Source organism: Dreissena polymorpha, chromosome 12, assembly GCF_020536995.1.
Source record: "Dreissena polymorpha isolate Duluth1 chromosome 12, UMN_Dpol_1.0, whole genome shotgun sequence".
NCBI lineage: Eukaryota > Metazoa > Mollusca > Bivalvia > Myida > Dreissenidae > Dreissena > Dreissena polymorpha.
This window is the reverse complement of record NC_068366.1, coordinates 46,442,225-46,464,411: the sequence shown is the minus strand read 5'-3', so window position 1 is coordinate 46,464,411 and position 22,187 is coordinate 46,442,225. Positions and strand designations below refer to the sequence as shown.

The following is a 22,187-nucleotide window of genomic DNA, read 5'->3' as shown; positions in this document are numbered from 1 at the left end:
TGTCACTAAGTATCCGTGGCACAGTAACAACATTGTCAATGAGGACTGATATTATATCACCGCATGTGCATGGCACGTAACTACAATGTCATTGAGGACTGATATCAGGTCACCGCGTGCCCATGGAACAGTAACTACATTGTCATTGAGGACTGATATCATGTCAACGCATGTCCATGGCACGGTAACTACAATGTCATTGAGGACTGATATGAGGTCACCGCATGTAAATGGCACAGTAAGTACAATGTCAATAAGGACTGATATCATATCACCGCGTTTCTATGGCACTGTTACTACAGTGTTAACGAGGACTGATATCAGGTCTTCGCGTGTCCATGGCAGAGTAACTGGTCATCGCGTGCCCATGGCACGGTAACTACAATGTCCATGATGACTGATAACAGGTCAACGTGTGTCCATGGCACAGTAACTTCATTGTCAATGAGGACTGATATTATGTCACTGCGTGTCCATGGCGCAGTAACTGCAATGTCAATGCGGATTGATATCAGGTCACCGCGTATCCATGTCGAAGTAACTACAATGTCAATGAGGACTGATATCAGGTCACCGCGTGCCAATGGCAATTAACTACATAGTCAATGAGGTCTGATATCATGTCAGCACTTGTCCATGGCATGGTAACTACATCGTCAATGAGGACTGACATCATGTCAACACTTGTTCATGGCACAGTAACTACAATAGCAATGAGGACTGATATCAGGTCAACGTGTTTCCATGGCACAGTAACTAATCAGGTAAACGTGTGTCCATGGCACAGTAACTACATTGTCAATTAGGACTGCTATCAGGTCACTGCGTTTCCATGGCACAGTAACTACAGTGTCATTAAGGTCTGATATCAGGTCACCGCGTGTTCATGGCGCAGTAACTACACTGTCAATGAGTACGGATATCAGGTCACTGCGTTCCAATGGCGCAGTTACTTAAGTGTCAATAAGGACTGATCTCAGGTCACAGCGTGTCCATAGCACAGTAACTTCAATGTCAAGGAGGACTGATATCATGTCACCGCGTGTCCACTTCTTTGTTGATGAGCACTGATATCAGGTCACCGCATGTCCATGGCGCAGTAACTACAATGTCAAGAAGGGATGATATCATGTTTCCATGGAACAGTAACTACAGTGTCAATGAGGAATAATATCAGGTCAACGCGTGTTCATGGCGCAGTAATTGAGTTGTCAATGCGATTGATATCAGGTCACCGCGTCCCCGTGGCACAGTAACTAAAATGTCAATGAGGGCTGATATCGTGTCACCGCGTGTCCATGGCACAGTAACTACACTTTCGTTGTCGTTATTAAAATATTTCTATTGACAATACAGTACATATATCATCATTAGTCCCTTAATTTATGTTTTTTCTTGATAATTTTACTTAATGAACATGGTCATAAACTGCCCGATTCTTCCACATTACTATAGTTGCAAACACTTAAAATGAACGCTACGTGTGTTCGCAGTGTAACTTACGCTAAACATTTGGTGCGCAATGTATATAAAAGACTGCTTTCCAACTTCTGTTAGAATGAAACATTGAGTTCGAGTCTGAGATCTTCGCGAAACGTTATTTAGGTTTTCGGTTGTGTTCATCGATTAATGCATACTGCTTTATCAAAATCTGTGATCAATGCGTCGTACTCTTTTGACGTATTGGTTCATATATACTCGTATAAAGGGCTTTGCTCACAGATTGACGTTCAGCGAACGTTTATCGTCAATAAACAATTTAACTGAACTTTGCTAAAAGATACTGTAATAATTTAACAACCGATGCAATGGCGTTCAGAGATGATCATACATTTCGTGTACAAGAATACACAAAGCCCAGCTTACCATAGCCTTCCAGTTGATGCTGATCAACTAACGCTCGCTCTATCGGATCCAGTGAAGAGAACTTGGGTAATTTCGCATTCTTGTCTGGTAAACAGTACATAAATACACAAAATGTGTCTTTTTCCTTTGGTCCCCTCTTTTTCTTATCTTTTTGTCTGAGAAGCTCCATCGCGTGCATAATAAGGCCATGATTTGCAACTGCTTCGAATCTACCGAAATTGTCAATGCCGGGTCGCAAAACTCGACCGTACTTGTTCCTGATTGGCCCGATGGAAGGATATCGTTTGCCACCACCAGATGTCACGTAGTGACCGTTCGTGCATGCCGCCAGTGAGGCAATGTCCGGTTTAATGTCAATGGAAGAGGAAGCGGTTGTTTCGAGACATGACAGATTCTCGTCCTCGTCGTCCGGAATCGTGTTGTACACAAATATCTTTCCTTCGCTAGTGTTATTTACACTTGTTGCAGCAGACACAGGTGTACTAATGTGCACATTCTGGGACTGAATCATTTGTGCAATAGTCGTTGGTTTGTCATTGCTCTTTCTTGTTGTTTCACCTTTACTTGCGTTCATAACGATTTGGCGCGCAAGATCCGCCATAATGTTGGAGTCCATACCCAGAACTGCTGAAGGAGTGTTGATCGGGTCGGACCGGCGCTCTTCTGGTGTGTCTTCTGCTCGGTCGCTAATGGTCACGTGTTTTCCCGCGTGGACCGCTGTCGTCTGCAGCTGGTGCTGGGTCTCCTTAATGGCGGACTGGTTCTGCATTAACATGGTCGCCATCTGGATCATCATCCGGGTATTCTCGTCCATTGCCTGCTCCGTCTGAAACCAGTCCAACTGTATGAATGCAAGGTATTTCATGTAATATACTATTTGGCTCCCTGTTAAATAACAATCGGAACATCAAAGTATGTATACATAAAATAGTCAAACGGAAACATGTTTAAATTTAAAGAATCTACAATCTACGTAACGATTAAAATATCTTTTGAGAACATAATTATGATGATTAATTTAAATCAACCACATATACAAAAACTTAAGCTACATATAAAAAACTTAAATAAATGTAAATGTTATACTTAAAATAGATTTTTTGACGTCATGTCGCTGTCATATGAAAACCAGCCATGCGGAAAAAAAATGTTCATCTAAATCAGCTAGAACAACTTCATAACATGTATGTCATTGTTATTTTCATATTTAAAAAAGATACGTGCTAATATGTTGCCGTATTGTTGATTTCAGGTTTGGCGATTTAGGTGTCCGGCCAGTACTCACCATGCTCTGACAGCTTCATAAATATGGATGGCTTGAAAGCCTCGCACTCAAAATATGTATAATATTGCAATTATGTTGAGTGTTTTTTTCAACAATCACATTATGAAATGCGATTGACTTGGGATTTATATAACGCACGATCACCTCCACAATAAAACACTGCTACATTTTGTTTATACAGACCAATGCAAACTAAGGTTATAACTCATGTTCTAAAACCGTATAACATATGGTAACGTAAATATAAACGCATTTCATCTTTGAATATTTAGTGTTTACAGTCAACAAACAATACGTTCAGCTAGTGAGTAATACGGGCATTTCAATATTAGCAATACTCCACTCGAACTGCAATACAGGCTGTGTCTCACTTGTTGATAAATACAGTTAATCTTTTCGGAATTACAAACTGGTATTTGCAAATAAACCTTATCCATATTGTAGCAATTCAATAGAGTTACACGTCTGGCAATTTTCTATTTCGTTCGCACATCACTTAGTAGCGTAGCGCTTTGTGAATATAAATGCGCGGGTGGCTATGGCGTACCATTTGTGTCGAAAGTCTATGTACCCTTCAAGGTAAACATAAATGTGTACTTCGAAGCTTTTCCTTTAGATTTTATTCATAATAAATGTTTAAAATCTCTTTTTTAATTGTTGACAAAATGAATAAAAATATCAAAATTAAAAAAAGAGTAGAAGCAACAGATGTAAGGCGTCTTCTGATTAGCTAACACTCAAGGGTCGGTAAAAACTGTACCTCGAAGTACAATTGTGTACGTCGAAGTACATTTCTCTTTTTACCTAGTAGGTCTTGTTGAATTTCGACCCAAATGGTACGCCATAGATGGCCGGCAATGTATATACAGCTTTCAGCGCTTGTTTACTTCTGGGAAAAGGTATTCTATGGCAAGCGGTTCGACGCATAATCCCAAGAAACTAGGTTTCTCATGAGAACCTAGGTTCTCGCTTGAAGATTGCTCATGGCTTCAAGAACCCAAGTTTTCAAATGAGAACCTAGGTTTTCATGAGAACCTAGGTTCTCATTTGAAAACCTAGGTTCTCATTCTGAGAACCTAGGTTCTCATGAGAAACCTAGTTTCTTGGGATTATGCGTCGAACCGCTTGCCATAGTATTCCACACTATAATAGCAATATTCCAAGTATGGATGGTCTTGCCTATGTGAAATAAAATAAAAATTATAAAGCATGACATTTGTGGATTTATTTTTTGTTTGCATAAACTTCCACATTATACCTTCAGTCCCCTCTCTCTGTCGTGCGGTATTTTAAAAGTTCAAAATGTGTACTCAGTATATTACGTTTGAAATCCTATAGAGATTTTGTTACGTTATGCAAATGTTTGTTAAAAGTGGGATCAAGCGCAGATCGTGTCGGTTCAGCAAGAATCCCTCATGTCTAGTCCGCTCTAGTACAGATGTAAAACATGTTTTGTAATACGAATAGTGAAATTAATAGTGGTCGTTTGATATCTTTAACATCGGATGATTCATTTTTTTTCAAAGCAAATCCAAATAATGCATTTGAAACTTGATGTAATAATGTCAAACTGTTACGTAGTTGAGAATGGAAATAATCACCACAACGCCAACGAAAGTTCAATGCGCAATTTATTTGTTATTTTATTTGTAAATTTGTAAAGACTTGTCCGTTTGAAACGTGTGTCTGCATGTGTCCTTTACCATCTTGCATAATACATTACGCTTGGACGGTTTACAAAATAGAGCTCTGCATTTAAAACCCTGTCCTGACACTCCACTCAAGTAATAAGCAACGTCTAACTTTATCTTGGAGAAGATTCTTAATTGAATCAAAGCGCTTAAGGCACTGCAGTTGTTCGCTGTTGTCATCCTTGATTAGCTTGTGCGCATTGCACAGGCTAATCAGTGTGCACAGGCTAATCTTAGTTGACGTGCATTCAGCCCGTTTTCCCTGAAAGCAGCCAATATGTACAGATTTCAATGATAAACACTAGACTGGCCAATGTCGACTTACAAGCTGGTATATAAACTCACTCCTAGAGGGTATATACACTCACTGCAAGAGCAGAATCATTTGTCGTCTGCTGCAGACAGGCAGCGGTAATCGTCCCTTGCAGAGTGAGTTGTGGTTCTTACCGTACTTAAGGCTTCTAAGCACATACTGATTTGCAAAATATTCTCAGTAAATTTAGCTGGCCGCTAACGCGACCAACTAATAAAAACGAAGGTGTAAAAACAAACGCCTTTTCAGGCGTATTTAATAATTTTAATGAGACATTAATACTATTATGTGACGTAAATCTACGATTGTCCATCTTTATTTAGGTTTCTTTAAAGGAGTCTACGATATTTTGCAGTACCAGATTTATGTTCGTGAGTGCTTTGGCATATGAATGAGTGAACGTTTCATATTGTGGTTCGTAATGTGACCTGTCGGTGTGAGGATGGGTACCAAGCCTATCATATGACCTGTCGGTGCGTCGATGGGTCCCAAGCCTATCATGTGACCTGTCGGTGTGAGGATGGGTCCCAAGCCTATCACGTGACCTGTCGGTGTGAGGATGGGTCCCAAGCCTATCATGTGACCTGTCGGTGTGATGATGGGTACCAAGTCTATCATGTGACCTGTCGGTGTGTCGATGGGTCCCAAGCCTAGCATGTGACCTGTCGGTGTGTCGATGGTTCCCAAGCCTATCATGTGACCTGTCGGTGTGTCGATGGGTCCCAGGCCTATCATTTGACCTGTCGGTGTGTCGATGGGTCCCAAGCCTATCATGTGACCTGTCGGTTTGTCGATGGGTCCCAAGCCTATCACTGCTTATCAGACACAGCGCCATGACCAGCCACAATATGTCAAGCAATGATGCGCCTCTGACTATGTCAGCTGCATGCACTGTCCGTCTCAGTAAAACACTCTCGTAATAAGGGTTTCGGTAACAATGGAAGATGTGAGCGTAAACGTAGTTATAGTGCGATACTGAGCCACCGGTGTACTTTCCTGGTAAAAAAGTATTGGTTGCATCCCCGTACAACGCAGATGTCCTTAAAACAGATGCATTCACAAATTAGAAACAACAAATGTTGAAAACGCATTAATACCTATCGTACAGCCTTGTTAATGAATATTAAAATAATCTTTTGGATTGTTCAATAAGAATTTTCGCACACAATATTCATCGTTAAAACGTTGTTTACTAACGGACTCGAACCTGCACAAACTAGTTTAGTGTGAAAAGCATTATACCACTAAACTATTCGTATTCCACAAGTACGCAGCTAGAAAACACGTTTGTATTGAAAACACTTGTAACGAATCTTAATAAGCACACGCATTTCCACATCATCAAGAAATCACTAAAGCTTGTCGAAGATATTAATAACGCATTCAACCACCGTTAAATTATTCATGCTTTGACAGCTGAGAAAAGAAACGGACTGATCTGTAATTCAGGAATGAGACTAATGTACAGTGAACACAGACGAGCACGAGTTTCACAAGCGGTGTACGGTGTGTACATTCACTGCGCATGTGTGACTCAGAGAACAGAGCGACACAGTTGAAGCATTTTCCTACACCACAATGGGATCTCGCGTAAATATATATAGTCGAAAGATGTGCCTGACATTACTGTTTATTTTTATATTATATTATTGTTATATTATATGTATAACAGAATTTCAACTGCTATAACACGAAATGCGTTCTGACAACTCATAAAGTCGTTTAAAAATTATATTAATTTTGTTTTATAAAATGGACGACCCTATGTGTATAATAGTTTTTCGAAATAGTATGGTAAATATCTTTTGATAAATAAAATGCAGCCTTTAGATTTATACTCCGAATGATACTCTTTGTTAAATCACATAATTAAGAACCAGAATTTAGCTTACTTGTCACAACTGATTCGTGACTGATAAGCACGATGTGGGCTGAGCAGTTGATGCGGTTATCCGCACTGTAAACGTCATATCCGCTGTGCACAACATTGCGAGACCCACATCCCTCGAACCGACTACACACATCCAGATGTTCAACGCACTCAAACATAACAGCTACAGAGCTGATTAAAAAAACATTTTAATAAAGCACAAACATAATTTAGTACGTAGTTATCCACACCAGATAAAACAAAAGAACATCTCTAAACAAGACTTACAGCTTCATCCATGAGTTATGTTGTACAGTCTCTCTCGAAAGAGCGAATTTAAATCTCTCGCTTAAAGAGTGTTTCAAGTTAAGCACTTATCCATAATACTATTTAATTCATGTAAAATTTTATTCGCTTTATTTCGTGCTGCTCTTGCCTACACAACTAGCATCGATTATTTGTGCTGGAAACTTTATCAGCTTGAATATAATTTACTTTGTAGCATAAATGCCATTTTATGTTTATTATACATTGGGCCACGCGGTGTAGTGGAGCAAATGTAAAGAGATAAAGTTATTTTCATAACGATAATTTGCGTCAATTATATTTATGGCCTCCTCTTGAATGCCCGGCTAATGGGTTATAAGCGAACATTAACGTGGAAATAATGGTATTTTGTTGAAATATGCCCGTAACAGTGCGGTTATACGGGTTAATTATACATATAATGCCCAATTGTTCTAACATATGCTAAAAACAGGAAATGAATGAAAACGTTGTATGCTTAAATATGAACAAAAATGCATGCACGTGCGTCTTTCAGCTATAGATATTGATAGATACACTATTCATAAACATAAGTTATGGTTGCATTGGTGTTTTTGAGGAAAGTAGCACAATACGCGCATGCTTTAGGTGCAAGCCTACAGTTTGATATATAGATCATAAAAATACAGCTTATCGGTAGGCACAGTTTAAAAACGTCGGCTGGATACGCATTTGAAAACTGTCCTAATGAAATTCAAATCACATACCGACCACATCTCTTATGGCGGATATCCCGTGTTCGAGTCCCATACTGGCCACACCCATGTACTATCTCTAAAGACAGTTATCCCATACCGGTCACATCGATGTATTATCTCTAAAGACATGTATCCTATGCTGACCACACTCGTGTCCTATCTCTAAAGACAGTTTTCCTATACTGACCACACTAATGTACTATCTCTTAAGACAACTTTCCTATACTGACCACACTCATCTCTCTAAATACAGCTTTCCTATACTGACCACCCTCATGTACTATCTCTAAAGACAGCTTTCCTTTATAGACCACACTCATGTACCATCTCTTAAGACAGCTATGCTATACAGACCACACTCGTATACCATCTTTAAAGACATCTTTCCTATACTGACCATACTCATTTACTATCTCTAAAGACAGCTATCCTATACTGACCAAACTAATGCACACTAATCTCTTAAAACAGCTTTCCTATACTGAACACACTCATCTACTATTTCTGAAGACAGCTATCCTGTACTGACATCAATCATGTACTATCTCTAAAGACAGCTATCATGTACTGACCACACTCATGTACTTCCTCTAAAGAGATCTTTCCCATACTGACCACATTAATGTACTATCTCTTAAGACAGCTTTCCTATACTCACCACACAAATGTATTATCTCTCAAGACAGCTTTCCTATACTGACCACACTCATTTACTACCTCTAAAGAGATCGTTCCTATACTGAACACACTAAAGTACCATCTCTTAAGACAGCTTTCCTTTACTGACCACACTAATGTACCATCCTCTTAAGACAGCTTTCATTTACTGACCACACTCCTGTATTATCTCTTAAGACAGCTTTCCTTTACTGACCACACTAATGTACCATCTCTTAAGACAGCTTTCCTATATTAACCACACTAATTTATTATATGTTAAGACAGCTATCCTGCATTGACCACGCTCATGCACCATCTCTTAAGACAGCTTTCCTATGCTGACCACACCCATGTACTATCTATTAAGACAGCTTTCCTATACTGACCACGTTCATGCACCATCTCTTAAGACAGCTTTCCTATGCTGACCACACTCATGTACTATCTATTAAGACAGCTTTCCTATACTGATCACGCCCATGCACCAACTCTTAAGACAGCTTTCATTTACTGACCATTCCCATGCACCATCTCTTAAGACAGCTTTCCTATGCTGACCACACTCATGTACTATCTATTAAGACAGCTTTCCGATAGTGACCACGCCCATACACCATCTCTTAAGACAGCTTTCATTTACTGACCATGCCCATGCACCATCTCTTAAGACAGCTTTCCTATGCTGACCACACTCATGTACTATCTATTAAGACAGCTTTCCTATAGTGACCAGGCCCATACACCATCTCTTAAGACAGCTTTCATTTACTGACCATGCCCATGCATCATCTCTTAAGACAGCTTTCCTATGCTGACCACACTCATGTACTATCTATTAAGACAGCTTTCCTATAGTGACCACGCCCATACACCATCTCTTAAGACAGCTTTCATTTACTGACCATGCCCATGCATCATCTCTTAAGACAGCTTTCCTATGCTGACCACACTCATGTGCAATCTCTTAACACAGCTATCCTATACTGACCATTGTAAAGATACATTTCCGGTTTAGCACGTGCGCAACAACCCTATATAAACTAAGTGTATAATCAGTATCGGGAACTCGCCAGCTAAACACTATTCAATACATTGATTTCAAGTCACTTGACCTAAATTCTGCTTTCAGTCCATTAAATAAACTGATACTGAGCAGTCATAAATTTAATGTCGTTAAAATATTATACAGACTAGTATGGCGTGTTGTATTTTTCTCAATATAGGTTATCATCTAGAATTCCCTTATCGGTGAAATTTGTTTTAAGAAAACACGCGCTGTGAATAAGAAATATTGAAATAAACTTAATTCGTTACGGACGTTAGGGTTGGTAAACATTGTTCACTGATAATGTTAAAGCACAGTTAGGTTAGTAACAGAGTTACGCTTATAATCCAATTTATATTAATCTGCATTTGATACGCTCGCTGCTTTGTAAAGCTGAAAACCAATTTTGACGCGAAAGATAATGTTTCAAATTAATGTTATACACATTTTGCTATCGTTTTTATGACAAACGTGAATACATGGTTAAGTGCACAAACCACAGGTCTCGATTTGCTGTTAATGATGATGATGTTGACGAGGACGACACCGTCAACGACTACTGTGATAATGTTGTCCATCTTGGCGTCGATTCTTTCATGGCACAGATATAATTTAGTAGGCCTAATGGTAATTAAACTAAACTTAATGATGATGACGACCTTCTGACATTAATCAAGTAAACCTTACTGATAACGTTAACGATAATTATGTCAATACAAAACAACGACAAAGTATATGTTGGAAATTATTATTAGTGATGGCGATTATTATAATGATTATGTATAAAAATCAAACTGTACTTTAGTATTTATGAACACGATACGTAGAAGATGTGATCGTCATAATTAGTATACGAGGACATAAACGAATAGGTCTGATCATGATAGGAACATGAAATCTGAGTATTATCGAGGATGAAAATAATACGTTAAAATAGCGATACTTAGAAAAGGGGTAATGATAATGAGATAAAGAATTCGTGAAAATGATGATCACCATAAGAGACGATGCGGTAACGATATGGGTAGTTGATATGATATATTGTCATAAGATTGGACGGTGATGATAATGGGCAGTTTATTATATGTGAGGTCATGATTTTAGACAGTGATTATGATAATGAGTAGTTGTTAAGTTATGTGGCCATAATATTGGACTAAGATGGTAATGTGTAGTTGTAAGATCTGTGGCCATGTGATTGGACGATGATAATAATGGGTAGTTAATAATATGTGGCCATGAGATCGGACAATGATGATAATGGGTAGTTGATAATATATGTGGTCATGAGATCGGACGATGATGATAATGGGTAGTTGATAATATATGTGCCCATGAGATCGGACGATGATGATAATGGGTGGTTGATACTATATGTGGCCATGAGATCGGACGATGATGATAATGGGTAGTTGATAATATATGTGGCCATGAGATTGGACGATGATGATAATGGGTAGTTGATAAGATATGTGGCCATGAGATCGGACGATGATGATAATGGGTAGTTGATAATATATGTGGCCATGAGATCGGACGATGATGATAATGAGTAGTTGATAATATATGTGGCCATGAGATCGGACGATGATTATAATGGGTAGTTGATAATATATGTGGCCATGAGATTAGACGATGGGTTGTTGACAAGATATGTGGCAATGAGATTGTACGATGATTATAATGGGTAGTTGATAAGATATGTGGCCATGAGATTAGACGATGATGATAATGGGTTGTTGATAAGATATGTGTCCATAAGATTGGACGATGATGGTAATGGGTAGTTGATAATATATGTGGTCATAAGATTGGACGGTTATGATAATGGGTTGTTGATAAGATCTGTGGCAATTAGATTGTACGATGATTATAATGGGTTGTTGATAAGATCTGTGACCATGAGATTGGACGATGATTATAATGGGTAGTTAATAAGATCTGTGGCTGTGAGATTGGACGATGATGATAATGTGGTTTATAATATATGTGGCCATGAGATTGGACGATGCTTATAATGGGTAGTTGATAAGATATGTGGCCATGAGATTGGACGATGATTATAATGGGTAGTTGATTAGATATATGGCCATGCAATTGGACGATGATTATAATGGGTGGTTGATCAGATCTGTGGCCATGAGATCGGATGGTGATGATACTGGGTATTTCATAAGATATGTTGCCATGAGATTGGACGATGATGATAATGGGTAGTTAATAAGATATGTAGCCATGAGATTGGACGATGCTTATAATGGGTAGTTGATAATATAATTATTATGTGGCCATGAGATTGGACGGTGATGATAATGGGTAGTTGATAAGATACGTGGCCGTGAAATTGGACGGTGATGATAATGGGTAGAGGATACGATATGTGACCATGAGATTGGACGATAATGATAATGGGTAGTGGCTACGATATGTGGCCGTGAGATTGGACGGTGATGATAATGGGTAGTGGATACTATATGTGACCATGAGATTGGATGGTGATGATACTGGCTAGTGGATACGATTTGTGGCAATGTGATTGAACAGTGATGATAATGGGTAGTGGATACGATATGTGGCCATTAGATTGGACAATTATGATAATGGGTAGTTGATACAATATGTGGCCGTGAGATTGAACGGTGATGATAATGGGAAGTTGATAAGATCTGTGGCCATGACTGTTGACGATTATGATAATGGGTAGTTGATAATATATGTGGCCACGAGAAAGGACGGTTATGATAATGGGTAGTTGATAATATATATGGCCATGAGATTGGACGGTGATGATAATGGGGAGTTGATAAGAGATGTGACCATGACAATGAACGTTGATGATAACGGATAGTTGATAAGATAATCGGTCATGAGAATGAACGTTGATGATAATGGGTAGTTGATAAGATAATCGGTCATAAGATTTGACCCGTAGTATTGATAATAAGAATGAGTAATAATATTCATTTTCCTTACATGATGCAATAATAGTGAGGATGATAACGAAGTGTCAAAGTTTAACCGGTTGTATCAGTTATTATGTCACCAATACACGTACAGAAGACTCACATATATTTCTTTGTGATGTTGAAACAGAAGTATAAGATTTTCTAGTACAACATAAACGTGCTACACCGATAATCTTTCTCAAAATTATGCCTTGCAGTCGAATTCCAGAAGTCTGAGAAAATGTTTAAATACTGTATAAACATGAGACATTAAAGCTTTCATGCGAGTATGTTGAATCAAAACAATTGCCAACCTTTTTTTATTCATTTTGTTTTAGTCTTAAGACAGGAAATAAGACCATGAAGAGCTCACTTGTAAACGTGTTTATAATTGTTCACTGTTGAACATGGGCTGTGCACAACATCGTCTGTCAATAGATTTGATATTTAGTAAGCAGGTCAATAGCCCATGGTTAAACTAACTATCGTCCAAAATAAAGCTAACATGCATTCGGTCCATAGTAAATATTACATCTTCTCCGTCCATGGCTGAGATATCACACCCACTGTCATGATTAATGTAAAATAACAGACTCATGGTTCATTGTTTAGTAAACAGACAGCCGTATTCGACTAACAGATGCATGGTCCATCATTAAAGAGACCTTTTCACAGATTTTGGCATTTATTGAAGATTGTCATTAAATGCTTTTACTTCATAGATGTAAGCATTGGAACTAAATAGCTCCAATAAAAAACAAGAATTTAATGAAATATAAACCACTCGTCCATTCGTACTCATACATTGAATGTTGTATTTTATTCTTCACATAAGTCGTCCTCGTAATTTCACAAAATATAACGATAACAACATAACTCTCCAAATTATTCAATTGATTCGCGTTTGTAACGCTTGATAATTTTAAGGTTTTTAAATCATCAAAAGATGCATATAATGAATATTTTAGAGCATGGTGAACGTTCAGTATTACTGTTTTCTAACAAATATCATAAGTGCAAATCTGAAACACTTTTTTTTTATTTTGTCAATTTACCAAAAAATGAAAAGCTAACACACCAACCTCCTATAGTATAACTAACAGACTCACCAGGCATGACTTAGCTAACAGACTTACCTTCTATGTTTCAGCTAACAGACCCATACATGACTTATTTTACAGACCCACCATATATAGCTTAGCTAACAGACTCATCGTGCACGACTTAGCTAACATATTTACCTTCGATGGTGAATCTAACAGACCCACTATACATAGCTTAGCCAACAGATCAAATACACTAACCTTAGCTAACAGACCCCCCATAAATGGCTTAGATAACATGCCCACCTTATATAGCTTAGCTAACAAACTCACCGTGCATGACTTAGCAAACATATTTATCTTCTATAGTTAAGCTAACATATCCACCATACATGGATTAGCTAACAGACTGAATATGCATAGCTTAGATAACAGGCCCAACATACATGACTTAGCTAACAGACCCACCATACCAGGCTAAGCTAACAGATCAACCATACATGACTGAGCTAACAGACCCACCATACAAGGCTTTGCTAACAGACCAACCATACATGACTTAGCTAACAGATCACCATACATGACTTAGCTAACAGACCAACCATACATGACTTAGCTAACAGGCCACCATACATGACTTAGCTCCTTTTATAAACGAAAAGTTCAAACTCTCACTGCAAAATGACCCAGTTTCCCCCAGAAAACTTTGGAAAAAAATAATAGAAGTAAATCCATCAGAACCGGGACTTTTGTCATTTTTCATATTTTTTAATGTGTAAGAAACCTCTGAAAATAATAGAAGATCCTCCAATGATAAAGATTGTTCAGGACTTAATGTATTAGTATTAGCATTCTCTAAAAAGCGTTCAATGTTTATAATTTTTATTTCTGGTGAATCAGTGAATAAGTTCTTATAAAATAATTATGCTTCTTTTATTTTTATTTTTTGTTCATATATAACATTGCCATCAGGTGTTTCTAAGAACGGTATTGTTTTTTAGTATAATTGTAGACTTACTTACCGTGCAAGACTTAGCTAACAGACCAACCATACATAGCTTAGCTTACATACCTACCATACATAGCTTAGCTTACATACCTACCATACATGGCTTAGCCTACAGACTAACCATACATGGTTTAGCTAACAGACAAACCATACATGTCATAGCTTACAGGCCTATCATACATGACTTAGCTAACAGTCCAACCATACATGACTTAGGTATCAGACAAACCATATATGGCTTAGATAACAGACCAACCATACATGACTTAGCTAACAGACCAACCATACATGGCTTAGTAAACAGACCAACCACACATGTCTAAGCTTACAGACCAGCCACACATAGCTTATATAACAGACTTACCGTGCAAGACTTAGCTAACAGACCAACCATACATGGCTTAGCTGACAGATTAACCATACATAGCTTAGCTTACAGACCTAACATACATGGCTTAGCTTACAGACCTACCATACATGACTTAGCTTACATACCTACCATACATGGCTTAGCCTACACACCTACCATGCATGACTTAGCTTATATACCTACCATACATGGCTTAGCTTACAGATTAACCAAACATAGCTTAGATTACATACCTACCATACATGGCTTAGCTAACATACCCACCATACATGACTAGCTTACAAACCTACCATACATGGCTTAGCCTACAGACCGACCATACTTGACCAAGCTCACATACCCACCATACATGGCTTAGCTTACAGACTAACCATACATGGCTAAGCTAACAGACCCACCATACTTGGCTAAGCTAACAAACCCACCATACATGGCATAGCTTAAAGACCTATCATACATTACTTAGCTAACAGTCCAACCATACATGACTTAGCTAACAGACAAACCATACATGGCTTAGGTAACAGACCAACCATACATGACTTAGCTAACAGACCAACCATACATAGCTTAGATGACAGGCCCACCATACATGACTTTGCTTAAAGACCAACAACACATGGCTAAGCTAAAAAAAACAATACATGTCGTAGCTTATAAACTAAGCATGCACGACTTAGCTTGAAGACACACCATACATGGCTTAGCTTACAGACCTACCATACATGACTTAGCTTACAGACCTACCATACATGACTTAGCTAACAGACAAACCATACATGGCTTAGATAACAGACCAACCACACATAGCTTAGCTTACCTACCCACCATACATGGCTTAGCTTACAGACCAACCATACATGGCTTAGCTTACAGACCAACCATACATGGCTTAGCTTACAGACCAACCATACATGGCTTAGCTTACAGACCCATCATACATGGCTTAGCTTACAGATCCACCATTTATGGCTTAGCTTACAGACCCACCATACATGGCTAAGCTTACAGACCCATCATACATGGCTTAGCTTACAGACCTACCATACATGACCTAGCTAACAGTCCAACCATACAAAACTTAGTTAACAGACCAACCATACATGACTTAGATAACAGGCTAACCATACACGACTTAGCTTACAGACCAACCATACACGGCTTACCAAACAAACCCAACATACATGGCTAAGCTTACAGACCAACCACACATAGCTTAGCTAACAGACTTACCGTGCAATACTTAGCTTACGGACTTACCTTCTATGGTTAAGTTTACAGACACAACAAACATGGCTCAGCATAACAGACCCATCATACATGGCTTAGAATGCCAACCATATATAGCTAACCTTACAGACTCACCCTGCATTAATTAACTTACAGAACAACCATACATGGCTAAGCTAACAGGCCCATCTTTTAATGATTGCAAGCATCTTAGAAATACTTGTGTACTAGCTGTAACATTACATTTTCGGCAACAACTTGAAGGAAATTAACTGTTCATGTACATACATTAAATGAAAACAGCCGTAACGATTTAATTCATGCCAGATATAAAAGAAACACTGTTTAAAATTTACAAAGTATTTACTTTAATGGTTTAATCATTACACGTGGATCAGGTTTTGGCTTTCAAATTATGTTCGCGAACTGCTTTTTATACTGATTTTATCCGCAGTAAACTGCGTGATCGGTTCATTTTGTTTAAAAATAATACATCAAACAATATACATTTTTCATTTTCTTCTTCTTCTTCCACTTAATCTCTCTGTTCATTTGATTACTATTATTAGTATTGTTATTATTATTATTATTATTGCTGTTGTTGTTGTTGTTGTTGTTTTTGTTGTCGACATTTTGTTTTTACTTATATGAACTTTTTTATAAACCTACAAATCAGTTAACATATATGTACAGACGTATGAAGTGTACATGAAGTAAGCTGTTTCAATGCCTTCCACAGAGTGGCATACTCCAGCAAGTCAGAAGCAGACCGGAAATATGCTCTTGTCGTCTGTTTTATTTATTTTGCTTAAAATGTGACCGACCGGCACCGTCATAGTAACAAGAATCGACATTCCATGAATGGTGTTCTGAACGAATAGCTATTCAGTATCTACTGTTCTGGTATTCAAGCATACAACATAAACATACATCGATTAGATGTATCTACCATACATGACTAATACATGTATTACATAAAATTTATTGATAATAGCAAATCAAAATATTAATGATGAGAGCAAAAACTGATGTGAATTTATCAGCAATACAAAAATGTCAGTGATGACAATACTATCGTTGTGGGAGAGTTGAGGCAGTATAATGATAAAAAGATGACATCTATGCAATTTTGTTATATATGACATAAATATCATATTGACAGCTATACAATAATAATATATTGATTGACAGCAATCAAATATTGCAGTGACATAAACACAATGATGAGGGATAGCAGCAATACAATGAAACAATGGTTGACAGCAATATAATAATGTAAGGGATGACAGCATTACAATGATGTTATGGATGACAGCAATACAATGCTGTTAGGGATGACAGCAATACAACGATGTTATGGATGACAGCAATACAATGATGTTAGGGATGACAGCAATACAATCATGTTAGGAATGACAACAATACAATGATGTTAGGGATGACAGCAATACAATGATGTTATGGATGACAACAATACAATGATGTTAGGGATGACAGCAATACAATCATGTTAGGAATGACAACAATACAATGATGTTAGGGATGACAGCAATACAATCATGTTAGGAATGACAACAATACAATGATGTTAGGGATGACAGCAATACAATCATGATAGGAATGACAACAATACAATCATGTTAGGGATGACAGCAATACAATCATGTTAGGAATAACAACAATACAATGATGCTAGGGATGACAGCAGTACAGTGGTGTTAGGGTTATCGGCAATACAATGATGTTAGGGATGACAGCAATACAATAAATTTAGCGATTACCGCAATACAATTATGTTAGGGTTTACCACAATACAATCATTTTAGCGATGACAGCAATACAATTACGTTAGGGATATTGTCAATACGTAAATGTTAAGGTTGACAGCATTACAACAATGTTAGGGATGATAGCAATACTATGACGTTATGGATGGCAGCATAAAACGATGTTAGAGACGTCGGCAATACAACAATGTTAGGGATGACATCAATACAATGAGTTAAGGGATGACAACTATACAATGAGGTTACGGATGACAGCAATACAATTATGTTTGGGATGACAGCAATACAATGATGTTAGGGATCACAGCAATGCAATACAATGATATTGTTGACGTCAACAATACAATAATGTTAGGGATTACAGCAATACCATCATGTTAACTAGGGGTGACAGCAATAAAATGAGGTAAGGGTTGACATCAATACAACAATGTTAGGGATGAGAGCAATACAATGATGTAAGGGATGACATCAATACACTTATGTAAGGCGCGAAATCAATACAATAATGTTAGGTATTACACCTATGCAATGATGTTACGGATGACAGCAAATACAATGATGTTCGAGATGACATCAATTCAATGATGTAAGGGATGACAGCAATAGAATGTTGTAAGGGATGACAGCAATGCAATGATGTGTCGGATCATAGCAATACAATTATGTAAGGGATGACAGCAAATCAATGTATAACGGAAGTTAGCAGTACAATTATATTTGGGATTACAGCAATACAATGATTTTTCGGATAGCAGCAATACAATGATGTAGGTGTGACAGCGGTACAATGGTATTTTGGAATATGGATTACAGCAAAAAATAATATATGCAATGACATAAATTAAATGATGTAAGAGATGACAGCAATAAGAAAATGTTATGGATGACAACAGTATATTTTAGATATGACAGATACACCATTATATAAGGGATGGCAGTATTGTGTCGTTATTATTTATTATATTTGAGGCGACAAGGATGCAGTAAGAAATTGAAATGTAATATATAGCATTCTTAATTGAAGTTTGCATTGATGCACAAGATAACTCTCACCTACCTTGGGCTGAACCTCGAAGCACACTTCTTCACTTAACAGCGCCCCCACCCCTGGTGTCGGGGCGGCACACTGCTGCTCTCACTGCGCACCCTATTGTTCGGACGGCACGCTGCCGCACTCACTGTGCCCACTGAGTTCCACGCTGCACACAGGCCAATAAGGATTGTGTAAGCTCAATGTCCCAGAATCAACTCACACCAGTGCTTTGTTAGGTCCCAAACAAAATTTCTCAACTAAATAATAACGCAGATGTAGCAGTGATTAAATTGGATTTTGTGCCCGTTACTATGACGACCACTCCGAACATAATAATTTTATTAGACGTAGTATCTTTACACTGAATTCCATTTAGCATCGTTCAGGATAATTAGATAGACAGGACTAAATTCTATATTGATTTGATCACGAGAAACGCTTTCCTCTAATAAACAATATTATTATAAACGCAGTCCAATAACACTCGAGTCTCACATTAAGTTTAGCATTCAAGATGAAACTTCAGCTGTATTATTATTGCAATTGTTGTTAACGCGTAAAAAGTATTCGCATGTGTTATGCAGCATTATTGCATTTATACGAACGCAACTCGACACTACATCAATTTATGTTGCTGATTCTGTAAAGTTATACGGTGAGAAAGACAAATATAGGTCAAGCCTTTAGTGAAAAGCGAATAAACAAATTATACAAAGAATGTTTTCTTATCGTGTTTTATTGATAAAGTCAATTATTTTACACTTAATTTCGCTCTGAAATTGTATACATGATTATAAACGAATTCATTGTGATAAAATACAATTATTTGGATAGGTTTACATGCTATCCAGACAGACCGGGTTTAAACACGACATGTAGCGCGAGGAATAAGTTTAATGCACTAAATTATATTGTTTAACACACTCTTTGAAGTGCGGTTCAAAAGAATGCTTTTAAAAGTTTCATGTTAAACGTTTTACAAGTACTTTGAAATCTATACAGATGTATTAGGAGAGGGCTGGCTAAACTAATCCATTTGTTTGTATATAACCGGCTAATTTACATCTCAGTTTTGCTTAAACAAACGCGACCGTGTCTAGAAATTTATTGGTGAAGACAACATATTCAGCATGCGATGCTTATAATATTCTTTATTAAGTAAAATACGTCTTATTAATATGTATGGCAGCCTTATGCTCATATTGACGTTCACATAAATTGAACCGTGTACTTTGCGGTACATTCATATCAATTTATAATATATTATATACTACTACAAAAATGCACAACTTTCCAAGTGTCAGATGGGATAAAATTGTGTTATGAAACGGCATCAACATTTTGATGTCAGGGTATTTTGAGCAACATGAGTTCAAGATTGTAAACAATTACTTGATTTTATGCTTAGAAGTTAGAGGTTATTTCAACATGTTTATTTCATTCTCATAGAAAATGAAATACTAGATCAAATACGTCTTTGTTGGAACACAGGTGAAATATAATACCGGACCTTTCACCGAAATCAACCAATATATATTCTAATCATTCGCCATATGTACGTTATTTCAGCGTGGTTACATTTAAGAATGGAAATACGCATTATCAAAGAGTACGATGTGAGTGTTCGTGTTTGAGATTATAACTAAATGGACTGCGGAGTTTAGTGATCAAGTTCATCCCATATGAGCAGCGAAACGATTAACGAGCAATCAAAGCCAATGTTTGTGTGGATTTCGAGGTTTATGAGGTCCTTCCGCACCTGAGGCTGCATGGTGTAAGGATCCGAAGTGTCCAATACTCTTGGATAATTAACTTACTAAACTCACATTGTTCCTAAATGATTTTCAAATGGTGTGGTATTGTGTGGTTGGGGGAAGCCGGAGTACCCGGAGGAAACCCCATCTGTCCGGTATGGTGACCTACCAACCAAACTCATGTTTCCGGGAACAGGGATTGAACCCAGATCGCTTAAATCAGAAGCGCGTGAATCAACCACTGCGACAACCGGACAGCCGTAATCACCGTCAAATGCTATATTTCCGTGCCGTAAATAGTTTGGCTCAGACGTATATAGCACCTCGCATATATCTCCGTTTCTTTTTAAGTCAGTGGACTGTAGCAAGTGCGTTTAATGATGTTAACGGAACACTAGACATCTGTAGCACTCAATGCCCCTACCCTGACGCCGTTACTAGCGGATCATCATCAAATCCACCCACTACACTCACAAGAATCAGCCGGGATAAGGAGACTGGCTAGAATAAAACCATAGTTAAATGGCTAGCCCAACCAAGAGAGATAACTCCAACCCAATACTTATTTTTTTAATCAAAGTTTGTCTTACCACAACTTGCTGGGGTTAGCCGTAGACCAAATATGCATATATATAGTGATAACTTGCCATGTGAAGATCTTGTCCAGGTATTTGTTCACCGACATCTCCCGGTCTAGATGTGAAGTACATGTTTTGCAAAATTACTTAAAACAATTAATTCATAGTGATAACAGTACATGACATAGTCGTGTTTTGGGAAAACCGGACTTAATGCATGTGAGTCAAGTGTCGTCCCAGATTAGCATGTGCAGTCCTCACAGGTTAATCGTGGATGACACTTTCCGCTTTTAAGGTATTTTTCGTTTAAAAGAAGTCACTTCTAAGCGAAAATCCAGTGTAAGCAGAAAGTGTCTGCACAGCCTAATCTGGGACGACAAATTACGCACATGCAATAATCCTGGTTTCCCCAGCGAGAGCGACTTATTGTATCTATTTTAAGTAATTTTCTTTCGTAACTTCATAATCCAAAAATGTGAAAATCGTGGTGTTTTATTTGTTAAGTATTTCGAGTAAAGCGCTGAAGGCACTGAAGTTGCTCGCTGTTGTATAATCTTAGACGCAACTCAGTTTTCAAAATGATGTTATAGCTTTTTAATATCGCAAGTTTGAAATGAACACAACTCATTCAAATTTATAAAGAGTGTGTCTTAAAGCACAGGTCGAGATGTGTTTGTTTT

General features: G+C 37.8%; 1 protein-coding gene across 7 annotated transcripts in view; it reads right to left on the bottom strand.

Annotated features, from left to right (window-relative positions):
* Positions 1-19,789, bottom strand: part of LOC127853073 (uncharacterized) — a 31,276-nt gene extending 11,487 nt beyond the window's left edge. The window contains exons 1-3 of one of the 7 annotated variants that reach the window (XM_052387203.1): positions 6,398-6,586; positions 5,623-6,195; positions 1,867-2,692 (exon numbers count right to left, since the gene is read on the bottom strand). In XM_052387203.1, coding sequence (XP_052243163.1) covers positions 1,867-2,680 — 814 coding nt within the window. In that variant the 5' untranslated portion in view covers positions 2,681-2,692; positions 5,623-6,195; positions 6,398-6,586. Of the gene's footprint in view, positions 1-1,866; positions 2,693-5,622; positions 6,222-6,252; positions 6,366-6,397; positions 6,587-7,047; positions 7,288-7,313; positions 7,543-19,199 lie in introns of those variants that run through there. The other 6 variants (XM_052387202.1, XM_052387198.1, XM_052387200.1 and 3 more) reach the window with 6 other exon arrangements.
* Between the last annotated feature and the right edge of the window lie 2,398 nt (positions 19,790-22,187).